General features: G+C 40.7%; 1 protein-coding gene and 1 long non-coding RNA gene across 2 annotated transcripts in view; both read left to right on the top strand.

The window, feature by feature from the left end:
• Positions 1 to 13,609, top strand: part of LOC137055553 (uncharacterized) — a 67,322-nt gene extending 53,713 nt beyond the window's left edge. Inside the window, exons 12-17 of the mRNA XM_067429379.1 lie at positions 7,415 to 7,587; positions 7,887 to 7,957; positions 9,103 to 9,260; positions 10,142 to 10,286; positions 11,876 to 12,019; positions 12,637 to 13,609. Of these exons, the coding sequence (XP_067285480.1) occupies positions 7,415 to 7,587; positions 7,887 to 7,957; positions 9,103 to 9,260; positions 10,142 to 10,286; positions 11,876 to 12,019; positions 12,637 to 12,918 (973 nt within the window). The 3' untranslated portion in view covers positions 12,919 to 13,609. The remainder of the gene's footprint in view (positions 1 to 7,414; positions 7,588 to 7,886; positions 7,958 to 9,102; positions 9,261 to 10,141; positions 10,287 to 11,875; positions 12,020 to 12,636) is intronic.
• A 1,459-nt stretch (positions 13,610 to 15,068) lies between these two features.
• On the top strand, positions 15,069 to 17,877 carry LOC137056230 (uncharacterized). The gene is made up of 3 exons (XR_010900246.1): positions 15,069 to 15,469; positions 15,972 to 16,608; positions 16,644 to 17,877. It is a non-coding gene; the product is annotated as an uncharacterized lncRNA (long non-coding RNA).
• Positions 17,878 to 18,146: the final 269 nt, after the last annotated feature.

Below are 18,146 nucleotides of genomic sequence, written 5' to 3'. Positions count from 1 at the left end.
GTTTCTACTGATACAAAGCCATATGCTAATCGCTGAAGTAACCCTTTAAAATAGGGCCCTTAATCTATTCAGCCGAAAACATTATCAATAAATTATTAAAATGTTTAAATAGTCTCCTTGCTCCTTGTTCTTTAATGCCAGATTCATAATCATTACGTTTGCTGGCGAGCTTTATGTGTGCGTTTGAGCACTGATTAGGCTATGTGGTAGATATAGGCAATTAAAGGCTCATTATTATGATTTATGGCTTATTAATATAAACGCCCGTCTACTAGTCGACTAGAAAAATCTTTAGTTGAGGGCAGCCCTAGTAAGAGCAGTAAAATATTTTTGTGTAGTGAGTGATAAACTCAGTCTTTTCACATCAGTGCACTTTAGAATTGACTCACAACAGTGACTAATGACTGGGAGGGTTTCTGCGGATCTTAAGAGGGCTGTAAAAGTCTTAATTCATCCTTACACACGGCCTTAAAAGGTCTTAAATCTTAAAGTCTTAAAGTCATGGCATTACGCTGGAGACATTGTAAGAAATGTATATCTTCCTTAATATTTTTGTCTTGTTTTCCAATGCAAATTTTCCAATAAAACGTTTTTATTTTTCTTCTTTTCTTCAAACTTCCATACATATACATATTTTTTCCTGTTTAAACAAACTCACAAACTCATTTTGATCAATTTCACAGAAAACAAGACTTATTTTATGTTTTTTGTGTCTGTAAATGTGTCTTGATTTAAGAATCTTTTGTCATTTGCACTGGAAAACAAGACAAAAAGACAGAGCAAGAACAACACTTTTTTTACAGTGTGATCTGAAGGTACAGTTAAAGTTTAATCCATCTAGAAACATTTATTATCATCATTGTTGTGCGGCTTCATATTTTTGTGGAAACACCAGCAGAATAAACCTGCCGTTCCTCAGCCAGGAGTGTTAATGAATTTTTAATTACCGACTCCTGTGCACTGCATTCATCACAATGTCACAAAATGATCAATATTCAAGTGATTTTAACCCGTCTGAGAGGGAGGAAAAGAATAGAGACTGGGACAGATAGAGGGATGGAAAGGGCTGAGGAGGAGGAATGAAGCTGTTCATTGACACTGAGGAGAAACTCAGGAACACAAGACTGTCGGACACGTGTAGACATGTTCAGCTCCATCGCTCATAAGAATACAGAGGACACAGCGCTGATCCCGAGAGATGGGCATTTACATTGTGAGAGGAGGAGAGTTTACTGTGCGTGCGTGTTTGTGTGTGTGTGTGTGTGTGTGTGTGTGTACAGTATGTTAGAGAGCTGGTGGTGTGTGTGTGTGTGTATATAGTATGTTAGAGAGCTGGTGGTGTGTGTGTGTGTGTATATAGTATGTTAGAGAGCTGGTGGTGTGTGTGTGTGTGTGTGCTTGTTTTTGTGAAATAATAGGACGCAAATGTGTATAATGACACAGGTATTACAAGGAGAGGGTAAAATATGAGGACATTACCCATGTCCCCAATTTTCAAAAGGCTTATAAATCATACAGGAGGAGTTTTTATGAGAAAGTAAAAATGAAGAATGTTCCTGTGGTAGGTAGGTTTAGGGGCAGGGGCAGTTTGTGTTTGTGTGTGTGTGTGTGTGTGTGTGTGTGTGTGTGTGCGTGTGCGTGTGCGTGTGCGTGTGCGCGTGCGCGTGCGCGTGCGCGTGCGTGCGCTTATAGTATGTTAGACAGCTAATGATGTTACACTGTGTGTGTGTGTGTGTGTGTGCGCTTATAGTATGTTAGACAGCTAATGATGTTACACTGTGTTTGTGTGTGTGTGTGTGTGTGTGTTTCTGTGTGTGTGTTTCTGTGTGTGTGTGTGTGTGTGTGTGTGTGTGTGTGTGTGTGTGTGTGTGTGTGTGTGTGTGCGTGTGTGTGTGCGTGTGTGCGCGCGCGTGGGGGGCAGTGTAGGGGATAGAATGTACAATTTGTATGGTATAAAATCCTTGGCTATGGAATGGAGTGTGTGTGTTGTGTGTGTGTGTGTGTGTGTGTGTGTGTGTGTGTGTGTGTGTGTGTGTGTGTGTGTGTGTGTGTGTGTGTGTGTGTGTGTGTGTGTGTGTGTGTGTGTGTGTGTGTGTGTGTGCGTGCGCTTATAGTATGTTAGACAGCTAATGATGTTACACTGTGTGTGTGTGTGTGTGTGTGTGTGTGTGTGTGTGTGTGTGTGTGTGTGTGTGTGTGTGTGTGTGTGTGTGTGTGTGCGCGCACATGACTAGTCTATACGTGAAAATTGTTCTCTCCTCAACAGGCGCTCTTGTTTTCCCAGCATGCCGCTCTCTGAATCGAATCATTTCTGCCCTTTCCTGATTACGTTTCAGCCTGGTGTCTGTTCAGCTCTCTCTCTCTCTCTCTCTCTCTCTCTCTCTCTCTCTCTCTCTCTCTCTCTCTCTCTCTCTCTCTCTCTCTCTCTCTCTCTCTCTCTCTCTCTCTCTCTCTGAAAATATATTGCTGAACTTAAACATAAACACAACTTATAGGCATAATTCATTATTAACCGTTTGACATTTAGATTCATATTCTTGAATCAGTTTAAACTGTTCAATGAATCATTTCGATGATCTCTGCATGGCTTTATTCAAAATATAATTCTAAATATTTTAGATAGTAAGAAACACCACAGCCTTATAATTACAAATGTTTCGTTCTCGAGAGTCCTTTAAAAAAATCTTGCTGACTCCAAACTTTTGTATATGAAATAATGATTGAAATATGAATTAACAAATATTATTTAAGCTGTATTTTACTTTTTAAATCTAACTGTCTGCAAACGGATTTATGGTTTAAATAATGGAAACCATAAAAAGTTGGCCCTGTCATCTCTCTTTCTCTTGATCTAGTCCTGTGCTGTGAGTCTTCTGTGTGATTAGTGCCATTCGTCTCTCTGTTTCATAAAACCACGTCTGGAGTCGGGCCGCGGGCGTCTCGTGAGCACCATCAGTCCTGCTGTTATGGCTCTGGCTAAATTTATTCTTTAGGTTGCTTTTCCCCCCACCAGTCCTCCGACAATCCCTCTCCCTCTCTCTCTCTCTCTCTCTCCCCCTTTTGTGCCGACAGTTACCAGGCAACAGGCTTTAAGTTTAATGCACATGCTCAGTGCGAGACTGATTGACCGACGTTTTCCCCCATATTAGAGCAGTGCACACATATTCATAGGTTTCTTATTGTGGAATGATGTTTTATGAAAGCATTGTCATGTGATCATTTCAGAACATCAGAAATTTGATCAAAAAGGCCGTTTTGACATGGCAGATTTTGCATTAGAATTATCTGAAGTAAATGTGAGATTTGCACATGCAAAAAATCACCATAAAGCGAGAGTGTTGTGCATTGGGTTTCTTTACAGTTAAAGACATATTAAACAGGGCTTTGAGCTCTTGTGTATTTAGTATCAACAACGTTTTGGGAAAGAAACTGTTTTGTGTCTCTGTCTTTGTACTAGGCTAATGGTGTCTGGTTAGATGCTGGATTAGAGGTGAATTGAAGGTTTTTGGGCTGTTTGGGCCACCGTAGCTCATGATTTCCAGGTTGGCTTCTTGCAAGGATTCGGTCTCTCCCCTGAGAAACATCACGCGGACGGGACGGCAGTGTGATGTGTCCTTTCTCAGAGAAAGACACCATTAAAGGGGTTATTTAACTGACTTGAGACAATCGAAGTGTGTTCACAAGAAATGTTACACCTCTGAGTGTACCGAATGTGACGAGAGACCTCATAAAACAGCCGAGAAGGACAGGAACATTCACACATACACACACACTCCTGCTTTTAAAGGGCTTGTCCTCCACATTTTGTGTGTTCATTCCTACTCTACTCAGTCATTTTATTTCTATTGTTTAATTATATGTATTATTTATTATTTAGTTGTTATTCGTAATTTTATTCTTCTGAAAAAACATTAACATACTACTTAAATTTTTAAACTTCATTTTTATGTTATTATTTTTGTCTTTTTGTATTCGTTCTTGGTTTTTTAATGTTTTTTAAATAATGTTTTTAAATTATTGTCTTTTTTTTGTTTTAGCAATTTTAGTACTTGAACTTGTGTGTGTGTGTGTGTGTGTGTGTGTGTGTGTGTGTGTGTGTGTGTGTGTGTGTGTGTGTGTGTGTGTGTGTGTGTGTGTGTGTGTGTGTGTGTGTGTGTGTGTGTATATATATATATATAATTATTATTATTTTATCATTTATATATTTTCTATTATATAATAATAAAAAGACAAATATTATTTATAAATACTATAATATTAATTGATAAAAACACACACACACACACACACACACATATATATATATATATATATATATATATATATATATATATATATATATATATATATATATAATTTTAATAGCTTTACTTACTGTGTTAGTCTCAGTTAATGATAATAACCTGAAGTGTTCACCTAAAATGTTGCTCAAGGTTTTTTTCAGTAAAAGCTTGGCTTTATTTTTATGGTTATTTCCACCTGTTTTTATATCTGTCCCTTTAAGACATCTATATGTAAATGACCTCTGTTTTGATTTGGCTGTTCTTGCATTCATCATGCATCGCTATAGGCGTTGATATGCAGGTGTTCAAATCAACATGAATTGTTGCCTGTTTTACTTGAGTAATGTGCCATATTTCCAAATGAAAAAAGGATGTTTTACAGGAGGGGAAAGCTGGGAGTGGGACATTTTTCCAATTGGAATTGCCTGGGGAATTGGGAAAAATGAGCATTACACGCATAGGGAAAGGAGGATGTTCAAAGTAAGAGGCATTTGTGAAATCATACTAAAGGAAATTTGCTTTGTAGTTTAATAAATTGATAATTGATCAGATAAAACGTGCAGAAAGTAATCAGAATCATATTGACTTTAATGCGATTATGATTGGGAACATGATGTTAAAGGGTCCCTATTATACTTTTTCGGATAGTATCTCTCATGCAGTGTGTTATAGAGCTGCTTGTGAACGTAAAATATCTGTAAAGTGTCAGAATCAAAGTGCACGACACAAACTGTTGTCTCCTAAAAGAAAGAATCGATTCTGAACTACAGAAACGAATCGTCAGTAATTTCGGTCTCACTTCCTGTTACACACACATTTGCATAATGCCAACCTACGGTCATCATAGGGTGCCTGTAAAAAGCGTCTACTTTGCCCCTCAAACGCTGTAGTTGTAGCTGAAGAGTTTGGTTCACATTGTTGACATGTTGAGGAGAAGAAGCTGTTTTCAGATCTACTTTACATCTACTTTCAAAGGATGAGGACTCGTGCTGGAATTATTACGGTAAACCCGACACCATCATCGCTGTTCATATCAATGTGTAATAAATGCTGAGGAACATCCAGAGCTGAATTTCAGATATTGTAATAGACGTTTGGTTTCCAAAATGTGTTGTACGTGGTTTTGGATCATCTGACCAATCAGAGCAGAGTAGACCAATCACAGCAGACTGGGCCATCTGACCAATCACAGCAGACTGGGCCATCTGACCAAACACAGCAGAGTAGACCAATCACAGCAGACTGGGCTGTCAGTGGTTTAGAGAGAAACTTTTTCAGACTCTTTGAGAAATGAGCTGATGCTGCAATTTATATTATGAGAAAATGGAAGTGTTTTTGACCTTGGATGCATGTAAACCTGTCGCAGGAGACAACATTAGGTACCTTTTAAAATCGTGTAATAGAGGCACTTTGACATGTCTAAATAGTAAATTGAACATGATTTTTCCTGGTATGAGGGCTTCCGTTTAACCCTACGGCAGGCTGGCGGTGGCATACGATCATTGTCTGGCCTGTACGATCAAGCCTTTGATTTGCTTTCTGCGGAGAACATTTAGACCTCCGGTGGCAGAGTGAGAGACCCGCTGGGAAGAGCACTTTACTTCCACACACACTCGATCGATACTGTCTGCCTCGCTCTGGGGGATTCGCGATCGGCAGGAGTGAAGTGGAGGGGGAAGACTTTTATTCACTCGAGGCGGGATGCACAGCAGGACAGGCCCAAAATATCACAGCATCCACACTCATGTCTTTAAACATGAATTGTGGAGGTGGATTTGTTCCCACATTTACTGCCGTATTAAGAACACTAGATGTGCATGATATTCAGCAGAGGTGGACAGAAACTAACTACATTTACTTGAGTACTGCACTTTTTGAGTATCTGTACTTTATTTAAGTATTATTTTTTCTGGAAACTTATGACTTTTACTTCACTACATTTAAAAGACAAATATCGTACTTTTTACTTCCCTACATTTCTACCAAGGTCCTCAAAGTCAAAAGTTGTTTCTGCCGCAGCTTTGAAAGTCAGCGGATGATTGTTTTCTTCTTTAAAAGGCGTTTGGGTTTTTGCAGAAAGCCTTTCAGGAATCACTCTTGTAGGGTCTCGTGAAGTTCAATGAGCTCACAGCATTTGTTGAACACTGATTTATAGTTTATAGAAAAATGGAAGAAGACGGATGTAAAAAAGTTCATTTTGTTGAGTATTCACATAAACAAAGTTGATTTTGTCTGGAGAATATCAGATGTGTATCAGTGTATTGGATCCGTGCATTCGGCCTTAAAGTGACAGTAGCTTTATAAAGAGATTTGTAACTTTTATTCAAGTATTTAAATGAGTTTAAGTTAGTCATATGATAGCATGTCAGATGGAGCGTCACTGACTGGCTTAACCCATCATGATGACAGTGTGCTTTTATACAACAATAATAAAATAATGTGTTGACAAAAAAAGAAAAAGAAATTTACGTTTGATACTTAAGTACTTTTGAAAAAACAAATACTTCTGTACTTTTACTCAAGTAAAAATCAGTTTTTACAACTTTCATTTGATATTTGTAATATTAATATTAAATAGTAATATTTGACCAGTAGTACTTTAATTTGTACTCAGGTAATGAAGTTGTATACTCTGATATTTAGTGTTAGTTCCTGGATCTTAAAAGGAAAATGTGAGCTGCTTCAGTATAGTTCCTGGCCATGGTGGATAACCGTTTTGTTTTCCTCTTTATGCACTTTCTCCGGGTTAGTACGTTGGTACATATGATTTATGACTTGCAGGGTTGGCAGAATAATAATTATACACTGTTTAATAATAGGCCAGAGGAGAACTGGCACCCCGACTGAGTCTGGTTTCTCCCAAGGTTTATTTTTCTCCATCATGGCCTGGTGGAGATTTGGTTCCTTGCCACTGTCGCCTTTGGCTTGGCTTGCTAAGTTGGGGACTAAATATACAAATAAAATGTATTAATTAGGTCATATTTCATTCTATAAACTAGCCAAATCTGATTTTGTTGCAATATTGTCCTGTTTAACACTGTGAAGCTGCTTTTAAACAATCATCATTGTAAAAGCGCGATATAAATAAAGTTGATTGATTGATACTTTCTTTTCTTCATGTCTTCCCCCAGCGATGAAGAAGAGTTACGCAAGTCGTTCTCGGAGCTGGGAGAGCACCGGGAGGAATCAAACGCCAGAGGAATGAAGCGGACGGGCAGCGGTTTAGTTTCTCCGTCCGGAGCGCTTCTCTACAAGACGGGCTTCTTGGTGAGGAAGGTCCACGCCGACTGTGATGGAAAGAGAAGTGAGTGATTCCACATCTCTGACTCGTTCAGTCGCTCATGGAGACATTTATATTTAGCACATTAGCAGACGTTCTCTTTGCTCTTTTCAAGGAAGTTTCGGTTATTTTCTATGATCTTTTCAAATACCGTACTTCATTTTTTTATGGTTCTGCTATATAATATTCGATATCCAGTATATAAGACATTTAGAGCTGTAAATGATTCTGGGATGTACTATATATGCATATACATAGTTTGATATTTGGTCCATTGTCCTGTTTTCCATTACACTTCTGTTTATTTTTCATGTGAACTGAAGCGCCTCGTGGGAAAAGAGGATGGAAAACATTTTATGCTGTCCTAAAGGGACTCATCCTTTACCTGCAGAAGGTGAGTTGCTGTTCTCTTTCCTTATCTACATCATCCTGCCTTCCTCTCTTTCTCCCATCCTTCCTTCCTTCCTTCCTTCCTTCCTTCCTTCCTTCCTTCCTTCCTTCCTTCCTGTCTTCCTTCCTGTCTTCCTTCCTGCCTTCCTTCCTTCCTTCCTTCCTTCCTTCCTTCCTTCCTTCCTTCCTTCCTTCCTTCCTTCCTTCCTTCCTTCCTTCCTTCCTTCCTTCCTTCCTTCCTTCCTTCCTTCCTGTCTCCTGTCCTTCCTTCCTTCCTGTCTTCCTTTCTGTCTTCCTGTCTTCCTTCCTGTCTTCCTTCCTGTCTTCCTTCCTTCCTTCCTTCCTTCCTTCCTTTCTTCCTGTCTTCCTTCCTGTCTTCCTGCCTTCCTTCGTGTCTTCCTTCCTTCCTTCCTTCCTTCCTGTCTTCCTTCCTTCCTTCCTGTCTTCCTTCCTGTCTTCCTTCCTTCCTTCCTGCCTGCCTGCCTTCCTTCCTTCCTTCCTTCCTTCCTTCCTTCCTTCCTTCCTTCCTTCCTTCCTTCCTGTCTCCTGTCCTTCCTGTCTTCCTGTCTTCCTTCCTGTCTTCCTTCCTTCCTTCCTTCCTTCCTTCCTTCCTTCCTTCCTTCCTTCCTTCCTTCCTTCCTTCCTTCCTTCCTTCCTTCCTTCCTTCCTTCCTTCCTTCCTTCCTTCCTTCCTTCCTTCCTTCCTTCCTTCCTACTGTTTCATAAAATAACTAAATGTATTTCCTGCCTTATGTATTAATGCTTACATTTAAATATTGTTTTTTTATTACAACATTTTATGACATATTTTAAATGTATTATTATTATAACTGTATGTGTGATGTCTGATTGGTAGATGAAGTAATGGAACATTTGCCATTATTTCCTCAGTCTTTCCTGAACCAGGAGGATGTTGAAACTTTCTAAAGATATTTTAGTGTCTTTCAGACAAATCATGTTTTTCTGTTGCCTTTATTTGAATCATACTCAACATCTGTTGTATTTTTCCAGATATACACAGTTTGATGATAATATACATGATGAGAAGAATGGCAGTATGATCAGTAAATCTATAATGATTGTGAGAGTCTTCTGTGAGGTCATCTCGGATGCATGTATTGGAGTAATTACTGGATAATTGTTTTTCCAGGGTGAGTATCGGCCGGATAAGCAGCTATCCGATGAGGATTTGAAGAATGCCGTGTCCATCCACCATTCCTTGGCCATCCGAGCCACAGACTACAGCAAACGGCCAAACGTGTTTTACCTCCGGACCGCTGACTGGAGAGTCTACCTCTTTCAGGCCCCGTGAGTTCACACTGTCAATGAGAAAAGACCATAACCATAGTCATCAGAATGTAATAACTCCCTTTTTCGTCTGATGCTTATTTTTCCTCCGCTCCCTTTCCAACCCTTCTCTCATCCAGAGACATCACAGTAAATTTACCATCATATCAATTCCCCGCTGATAAAGTCAAGTCCTGGCCTACATTTTATTATGTTCCAATTTAATTTACTGTTTAACTTGGAAATGCATTGTGTGACACAGCGTTGCAAAAAGATCTCAGGAGATAAATGAGCATTCAGATGTACAAATCTGTGTCACACAATTATGAAAATCACTTAAGCATTAGATACAAAAAGCAAAAACATTAAGTTTTAATCAGAATGAATCACTGAAATAAATCATCTGTATGAGGCTCAGCATTTGCCGTCTTTTCTGTCCAATTTATGACGAAACACTCATGCAGTCCCGTCGGCCGTGTTTCTTTCTTTTGTGTGTGTGTGTGTGTTCACACACATTCCCGTTCCCCAGGAGAACTCGCTCTGCTCTAGTTGAAGTTTGCCCCAGTTTCAGCTCTCATTGCTTGTGCTGGAAAATCCACTTTTTTTGGGTACATGTTTGCACTTATACATACATAAACAGTGCTTTTTTTAATGCGAGTCCACATCTTCTCAGATTGGTGGAGCCGTCTTCAGGATTATAGGTGCTGTGGTTCATCACTAGGATAATTAAACATGTTTTATTGTTAAAAAAAAATCATAATTCTGCTCCTATACCATCATTTAACAACCGCAGAGCTCATTCTAGGTCTGTCTTCATATGTCACTGCTTAAGAAAATGATTTATTTTCACTTTTAGAACCCACATGTGTAATAATATTCATGCATTTGATTTGTTTCTGTAGGAATGCTGAACAAATGCAGTCTTGGATCACGCGCATAAACACGGTGGCGGCCATGTTTTCAGCCCCGCCCCTCCCTGCTGCCATTGGCTCACAGAAGAAATTTAGTCGACCACTGCTGCCAGGCTCCGCCTCCAAGCTATCGCAGGTCAAAAAATCAGAATCAGAATCTTAATTACATTAGTTAACATGAACTAATGAACAATAATTCTACTGCATTAAAAATCTTTATCGATGAACCCTCATCCTTCCCTCGGGTCATTTTGACCCGAAACTAAAAAAAAAAAAAAAACATTTATTACAGTTTAATGTTCATCGGAGTGGTCCAAGGCCTAAGGACTTTTGTCGCACTTGAACCACAAATACACAAAAAAAAGGACTATTAAAGGATTTATAATGTGGTTAATAAAAAGTTACAAATCCTCCCCTCGCGGGTCAGTTTGACCCCTGGAATGTAGGAAATGCTTCAGTACACAGCAAAAACAAAAAAGGCTCACAAATCAAACTAAACATACTAAAACTTTACCAAAATTGATTTTATTTTGTCTACACGTGTATCTGAATGCATAGCGAAGAGAACCTGACTTTAGGACCCAGTGGAACAGCTCATTCGCTCCATCTAGAGCCATAAGGCCATCTAGTAAGACTCATGAAATATCATGTTATATAATTTTTATCCCACAAGATGTCGGCAGACTACCAAATTGACCCAATGTGAGATATTTTGAGCTGAATTAAAAGGGGTTATGCATGTATTAGAGTTATTTTGAATATAATTTAAAAGAATGTGAAGAATGTGCATAAATGTTTATTATTTATTGATAAAATCTAGTAATTAGTGCTGTGTAATCGATTAATCAAAATGTATTATTTCCAAAATAAGAGTTTGTGTTTACATAACGTGTGTGTATGTGTATAATTATTAACATTTTATACATATTATATATATATATATATATATATATATATATATATATATATATATATATATATATATATATATATATATATATATATAATAACATTTAATATGTAACAATATATAACAAAATAAATATAACATATTTTCTTAAATACATGCATGTATGTGTATTTATATACATAATAATTATACGCAGTACACACACGTTATGTAAACACAAACTCTTATTTTGGACAGGATTAATTTTGATGAATCGATTACCTAGCACTACTATTAATTTAAAGGTAAAATTTAAAAAAAATTGTTAAAAATATATATATTTTTTAATAAAAACGAAATTATATAAGATTTCTGAACTCCTAAAAAGTCTACTTTTTGGATCCGTTACGAGGGAAGGATGAGGGTTAATTTCTGTACTTACTAATGCATTATTAAAAAATCTGTTATCATCAGTTAATACACTGAACTAACATGAACAAGTGATAAAGAATTTTATTTATATTAATTAACATTAACAAAGGTTAATAAATGCTGTAAAACATATTGTTTATTGTTAACTAATGCAGTAACTAACGTTAACAAGAATATAAATATTACATTAATAATAATATAATATTCATAAAATATATATGAATAATAATTGTATAAATATTATCTAATTATTTAATAAAACAATTAATACATTTGAATAATAATTTTACCTATTTGCATGATGCATCTGTAGACCGCATGTAGTTCACTTTGTGTTGGAGTAAAGACTGTGCTTGTATGTGTTTATATAAGCAGTATTATAAAGTGTGTGTGTGTGTGTGTAGGAGGAGCAGGCACAGGCTCATGAATCCCGGTTTCGCTCCATCTCCACTGAGCTTGTACAACTGCGCTCTTATCCGCCTGACCGAAAGGTGAAAGGTCGTGAACTTGAAGAGTACCGACTGAGAGAGGAATATCTAGAGTTTGAGGTAAAAAAGTTCAACTGTACGCTCAGAGATTGGTCCAGATTATCTGAATATTTGGATGAAATTATGCACTGTAGATGATGATAGCTTCAAAGTCTTTGCAATGTTTCTCTGAGAAACTCCTTTCTGAAATTGCTCCACTATTTTTCACCGCAGCATTGAGGAATTGGTGATCTTCTGCCCATCTTGACCTCTAAAAGACTCTTTTTATACCAAGTTGCAAATTGGTCCTCCAGGTTTTCCTAATATGTACATTTAACTTTTCCGGCCTCTTATTGCTATCTGTCCTAACTGTAAATCCAAAATGAGCCAATATTTGGCATGACATTTCAAAATGTCTCACTTTTAACATTTGATATGTTATCTATATCCTATTGTGAATAAAATATAAGTTTATGAGATTTGTAAATTATTACATTCTTTTTTTATTCACAATTTGTACAATGTCCCAACTTTTTTTGGAATCGGGTTCGTATGAACTCCTAGATGACCCATTACTCCCAAAATGAGAAGTATGCTGGCTACCCACAATGCAATGCACAGTTGAATCTTGATTAAAATCTCTCTCTCTCTCTCTCTCTCTCTCTCTCTCTCTCTCTCTCTCTCTCTCTCTCTCTCAGAAAACGCGCTATGAGACGTACAGCATGCTCCTGCGGGCGAAGCAGCGCTGTGGCGGCGATGACCTGTCTGTGTTTGAAGCCATGCTCCTGGAGGAAGGGGCGCTACAGAGAGCTCAATCCAGCCCCACGCTGCAGGACAGCAGTTTGACCTGCAGCACCAAAGACGCTCCGAGCCAGAGCTCCGCCGCCTGCGGCCCGCAAGACCCTCCCGGTAACGGCAACAACGGCTGCTCCCGCGGCCAGGGCCAGAGACACAGCTACCGGCAGGCCGTCCGGAAGTGAAGCCGCCAACACAGCCCACAGGAAGCTCGCTGTACTGGAGAAGGAAGTGAGGTCTCTCTCTTTCCTGTGTGCGCCCTCCTGCTCTGTGTGCCATCAGGAAGGGGTGTTGATTCTGACTGAATCTGACTCTGTGATTGGCTGATGGGTGGGTGATGTCACAATACAAGGTGCTACGGAATCCGGACGGGAGGACGTGTTTCTCGGAGGGAATTATGAAATGCATAAAATGTTCCTTTGCCTTCTAGTTCTCGGTTTCTTCTGCGACTTTTCGCCATTTCATCGCACACTCCGTGCTTAAACATCATCAAAATACGATATTGTTGACAGGATTTTCATTTTGCATCCCTAGAAATAACCCATTCGTATCGCGAAGCATATTCACGCGACAGGTGCGATACCTGAGAGCCCTCAACGAGGCGATGTCTAGGAGCGGGAAAACACAACGCTTGTTATTTGTCATACGGGCGTCTTTTCGTGTGGCGTTTAGGACCTGTAGACGAACAAAAAAACGGCTATCTGAACTCACTAGCCCGTATGCAACTAGTCATTTCTACATGTTGTTCTCCAAACATTAGCGATCTGTAATTGTACAATAATGCACAAGGACATCATAGTCACAAAACACACCTTTACAATCCATCCATTAGCTCAGCAAAACCCTAAAACGTCTTTTGCACTGAACACTAAGTATTAGTACACTGCAGAACTCATTTGCTTAATCAGTATTTTTGTCTTTTTTTCCGATAAAAACATTCAAATGTCCTGAATTAAGTTTGTTTTCTCGCCCCAGATGTTTTCTTCTACTTTTTAAGCACAACCCCTTAGCTAAATTTAGTTCGATCTGCGAAAAATAAACTTAATTCAGGATATTGTCTCTGAAAACAAGCATTCATATGCAAAAGGACTTTTAGATATTTTATTGAAAAAACAAGACCATAAAAAACGGTTGAGCACAGGATTTCTGCAGTCAAGCGAACGTAACTTTTGTCTGTATAGTTCATTTCTTGAATATGCTCTATTTTAGCTTCTTGTCCTTGTCTTTCTGCATTATTCTCTTGGCTGAATGTTGTCTGCTGTGTACGGCATGGCTGACTAGTGACAATCTTTGGTGTTTGTTTGGTTCGACAGAAGCCGGAGTGTGTTTTCGAGCTGGTAGGAGGCACGGAGTGTGTAGTTCATGAGTCAAACGGACCTGTTACCCACGCAGCGCACTGAATGTCATCTTTTTCCTGTTAAACGCAGTTAGTCAGTGTTTAAGACGCACTTCCCCTTATTGCTTTCTTATGTAACCGATGAGAGAGAGTCTGTATATGCGCAAAAATATATCACCTATATAAGGAATGTTTTAAAACTTATAATGAATGTGGTGTGTCAAAATCCAAACTGCCACTTGCAATATTCAGCATAGGCCTGTTTGTGTGATCAACGCATATGTGGATGTTTAAATACGCGGCACGCGGCTTCCTGTGACACGATGACGAGTACTTCGAACGGATGCTTGAAACCTTTGAATGTGCCAAGTGTTTCACTATGGCGACGAGATTCGGGCATCTCATTTCAATCTCAAGCATTGTTTTTCTTTCATGGTTCCTTTTGCAGATATTGTGTGGTGTTTCAGTGGTGTAAAAAACATTTCCTTGAGTCTTGAGTCGAAACTGGTGTGTCTTAGAGTGTTACAGTGAGTCTAAAGGGCAAAATAAATATAAGAGGTCTAAAAATAAAATGAAGTCTGTTTATGAACGTTGTCATGTTGTTTGGGTGAATATCGTAAGAAAACGTGTCCGAGTCACATTTCACCCCAAAGTTTTAAAAATATATATAGGACCATTAGGTGTTATGATTGATATTGACAGTGAGGGAGGGCGGGACAAGCGAGTGAGCGAGAGAGTAAGTGTGAGAGTGAGTGAGTGTGTGAGTGTGCGAGTGTGCGAGGGAGGGACAAGCGAGTGAGTGAGCGTGCGAGTGAGTGTGTGTGTGAGTGTTTGAGTGAGCGAGTGTCTGAGTGAGCGAGTGAGAGAGCGTGTGAGCGAGAGAGCGTGTGAGCGAGAGAGCGTGCGAGCGAGTGTGTGAGTGAGTGTGTGAGTGAGTGAGTGAGTGAGTGAGTGAGTGAGTGAGTGAGTGAGTGAGTGAGTGAGTGAGTGAGGGAGTGAGTGAGTGAGCGAGCGAGGGAGCGAGCGAGTGAGCGTGCGAGTGAGCGTGCGAGTGAGCGTGCGAGTGAGCGTGCGAGTGAGCGAGGGAGGGACAAGCGAGTGAGCGAGGGAGGGACAAGCGAGCGAGTGAGTGAGTGTGAGGTGAGTGAGCGAGTGAGTGAGCGAGCGAGCGAGTGAGTGAGTGAGCGTGTGAGTGAGTGAGTGAGCGAGTGAGTGTGAGGTGAGCGAGTGAGTGTGAGGTGAGTGAGCGAGTGAGCGTGAGTGAGCGTGTGCATGAGCGTGCGTGAGCGTGTGAGTGAGCGAGTGAGTGAGCGAGTGAGCGTGTGAGTGAGCGTGTGAGTGAGCGTGTGAGTGAGCGTGTGCGTGAGTGAGTGTGAGGTGAGCGAGCGAGTGAGTGTGAGGTGAGCGAGTGAGCGTGAGTGAGTGTGAGGTGAGTGAGCGTGTGAGTGAGCGTGTGAGTGAGCGAGTGAGCGTGTGAGTGAGCGTGTGCGTGAGTGAGTGTGAGGTGAGCGAGCGAGCGAGCGTGAGTGAGTGTGAGGTGAGTGAGCGAGTGTGAGGTGAGTGAGCGAGTGAGTGAGCGTGTGAGTGAGTGAGCGAGTGAGTGAGCGTGAGTGTGAGATGAGTGAGCGTGTGAGTGAGTGAGTGAGCGAGTGAGTGTGAGGTGAGCGAGTGAGTGTGAGGTGAGTGAGCGAGTGAGCGTGTGCATGAGCGTGCGTGAGCGTGTGAGTGAGCGTGTGAGTGAGCGTGTGAGTGAGCGTGTGAGTGAGCGAGTGAGCGTGTGAGTGAGCGTGTGAGTGAGCGTGTGAGTGAGCGTGTGAGTGAGCGTGTGAGTGAGCGTGTGCGTGAGTGAGTGTGAGGTGAGCGAGCGAGTGAGCGTGAGTGAGTGTGAGGTGAGCGAGCGAGTGAGTGTGAGGTGAGCGAGTGAGCGTGAGTGAGTGTGAGGTGAGTGAGCGTGTGAGTGAGCGTGTGAGTGAGCGAGTGAGCGTGTGAGTGAGCGTGTGCGTGAGTGAGTGTGAGGTGAGCGAGCGAGCGAGCGTGAGTGAGTGTGAGGTGAGTGAGCGAGTGTGAGGTGAGTGAGCGAGTGAGTGAGCGTGTGAGTGAGTGAGCGAGTGAGTGAGCGTGAGTGTGAGGTGAGTGAGCGAGTGAGTGAGCGTGTGAGTGTGAGGTGAGTGAGCGAGTGTGAGGTGAGTGAGCGAGTGAGTGAGCGTGTGAGTGAGTGAGTGTGAGGTGAGTGAGCGAGTGAGTGAGTGTGAGGTGAGTGAGCGAGTGAGTGAGTGTGAGGTGAGTGAGCGAGTGAGTGAGCGTGTGAGTGAGTGAGTGTGAGGTGAGTGAGCGAGTGAGTGAGCGTGTGAGTGAGTGAGTGTGAGGTGAGTGAGCGTGTGAGTGAGTGAGTGTAAGGTGTGTGAGCGAGTGAGTGAGCGTGTGAGTGAGTGAGTGTGAGGTGAGTGAGCGTGAGTGAGTGTGAGGTGAGTGAGCGAGTGAGTGAGCGTTTGCGTGAGTGAGTGTGAGGTGAGTGAGCGTGAGTGTGTGAGGTGAGTGAGCGAGCGAGCGAGCAAGCGAGAGTGAGTGTGTGAGGTGAGTGAGTGAGTGAGTGAGTGAGTGAGTGAGCGAGCGGGAGTGTGTGAGGTGAGTGACTGAGTGAGTGTGTGAGGTGAGTGAGCGAGCGAGTGAGAGTGAGTGAGGTGAGTGAGCGACCGAGTGAGTGTGTGTGTGTCTCTCTCTCTCTCTCTCTCTCTCAGTGTGTGTGTTTGTGTGTACTTTAAATAATGCCAATGCCATGTCATGAAAAAACTGTCACAATTCAAAAATCATAATGGTTATAAGAATATATAAAACGTGTTTTTATTTGTTTGGGGTGAAATCATGACCTGGACCTTGAGTTTCGAGAGATTCACTCAATTCATCATCAACCACTAGTGTTGATTTCAGTGATGAAATCTGCTGTTGTACCTATAATATAGTACACCTTATCAATACAGCGCTGTATGTCCAGAGAGCATGATGTCTTGTTCGGTCATGAATATAAAGTGAGAAAGCCATTCTCTGCTCAGGTGTCATATGAATATAATGTAACTGTTGCAATGCATTCTTCTACCAGCAGAGAGCGCTGTCTTCAGCCATACTAATGCCACAAGCACCAGAACGATAGTGGACAGATCCGCTGATGCTTTGTTGGGTTTGTGTTTGCATACATATTTATTTGTCATTTTGTTTAATTTTCATGTAGACTTAATAATGTGTCTTGACGTATAACCTTGTCTGGTTAACTGTCGATTTATTGTCTGCTGTCTCTCTAATTCTGCACACACACACACACACACACGAGGACAATGAGCGTCTGTCGTGTCCTGCTATGATGAAATCAGTCGTCTCTGACCAATATGACTATCATATAATACTATATTTTTAATTAATTAAGCAGCACCTGAATGTACATAAACAGCATGAAATTCTTCTTCTCTCATTTGCATCTTGTGTCTTGTTTGTTCTGAGGTGAATATATGCATCGTTTCTGTTGATTGAGTGTCGTTTGATGACTTTTGGTGGAGGATTGCTGCTTGTTTAAGCTTGTTATAATTGTAAATGAGGACAAAAACTGATATTGATATAGACTGAAAGTGAAAGAAACACTAAGTTGTTTTGTTTACTTTGTATTTCTTTGACTTTATTCTTTCACTTTGTTCCTGGTCTTTCATACAGTATGTGGTTCGCTTGTAAAAAGTTCTGTGAGGACCGTGTTTGTACAGCCTCTCTTTATGATGGCCTAGAATACAGAAATAAATGACAAACTATAATGAAATGCACCAAACGTCCCGTCTGAGGTTATTGGCCGTGCTTAGGTAATGACACAGCACTAGTGTTATTTAAAGGGATAGTTCACTAGTTTCAATTTTGATCATTTTAGGTCAAACCGTTCTTGTCTGTGCCTCACATAATGCAGGTCTATGGTCACCACCTCAAAGAGCATACACAGAGAAGTCCAAATGATACAATCCCCCATCGTAAGTACACACTAATGGCCTAAGACACGAAACGAGCGGTTTGTGTGAGAAAACCAACAGTATTTATATCGTTTTT

The sequence above is a fragment of the Pseudorasbora parva genome, chromosome 21 (genome assembly GCF_024679245.1).
Source record: "Pseudorasbora parva isolate DD20220531a chromosome 21, ASM2467924v1, whole genome shotgun sequence".
Taxonomy (NCBI): domain Eukaryota; kingdom Metazoa; phylum Chordata; class Actinopteri; order Cypriniformes; family Gobionidae; genus Pseudorasbora; species Pseudorasbora parva.
This window is presented reverse-complemented; position numbering and strand designations above follow the sequence as displayed.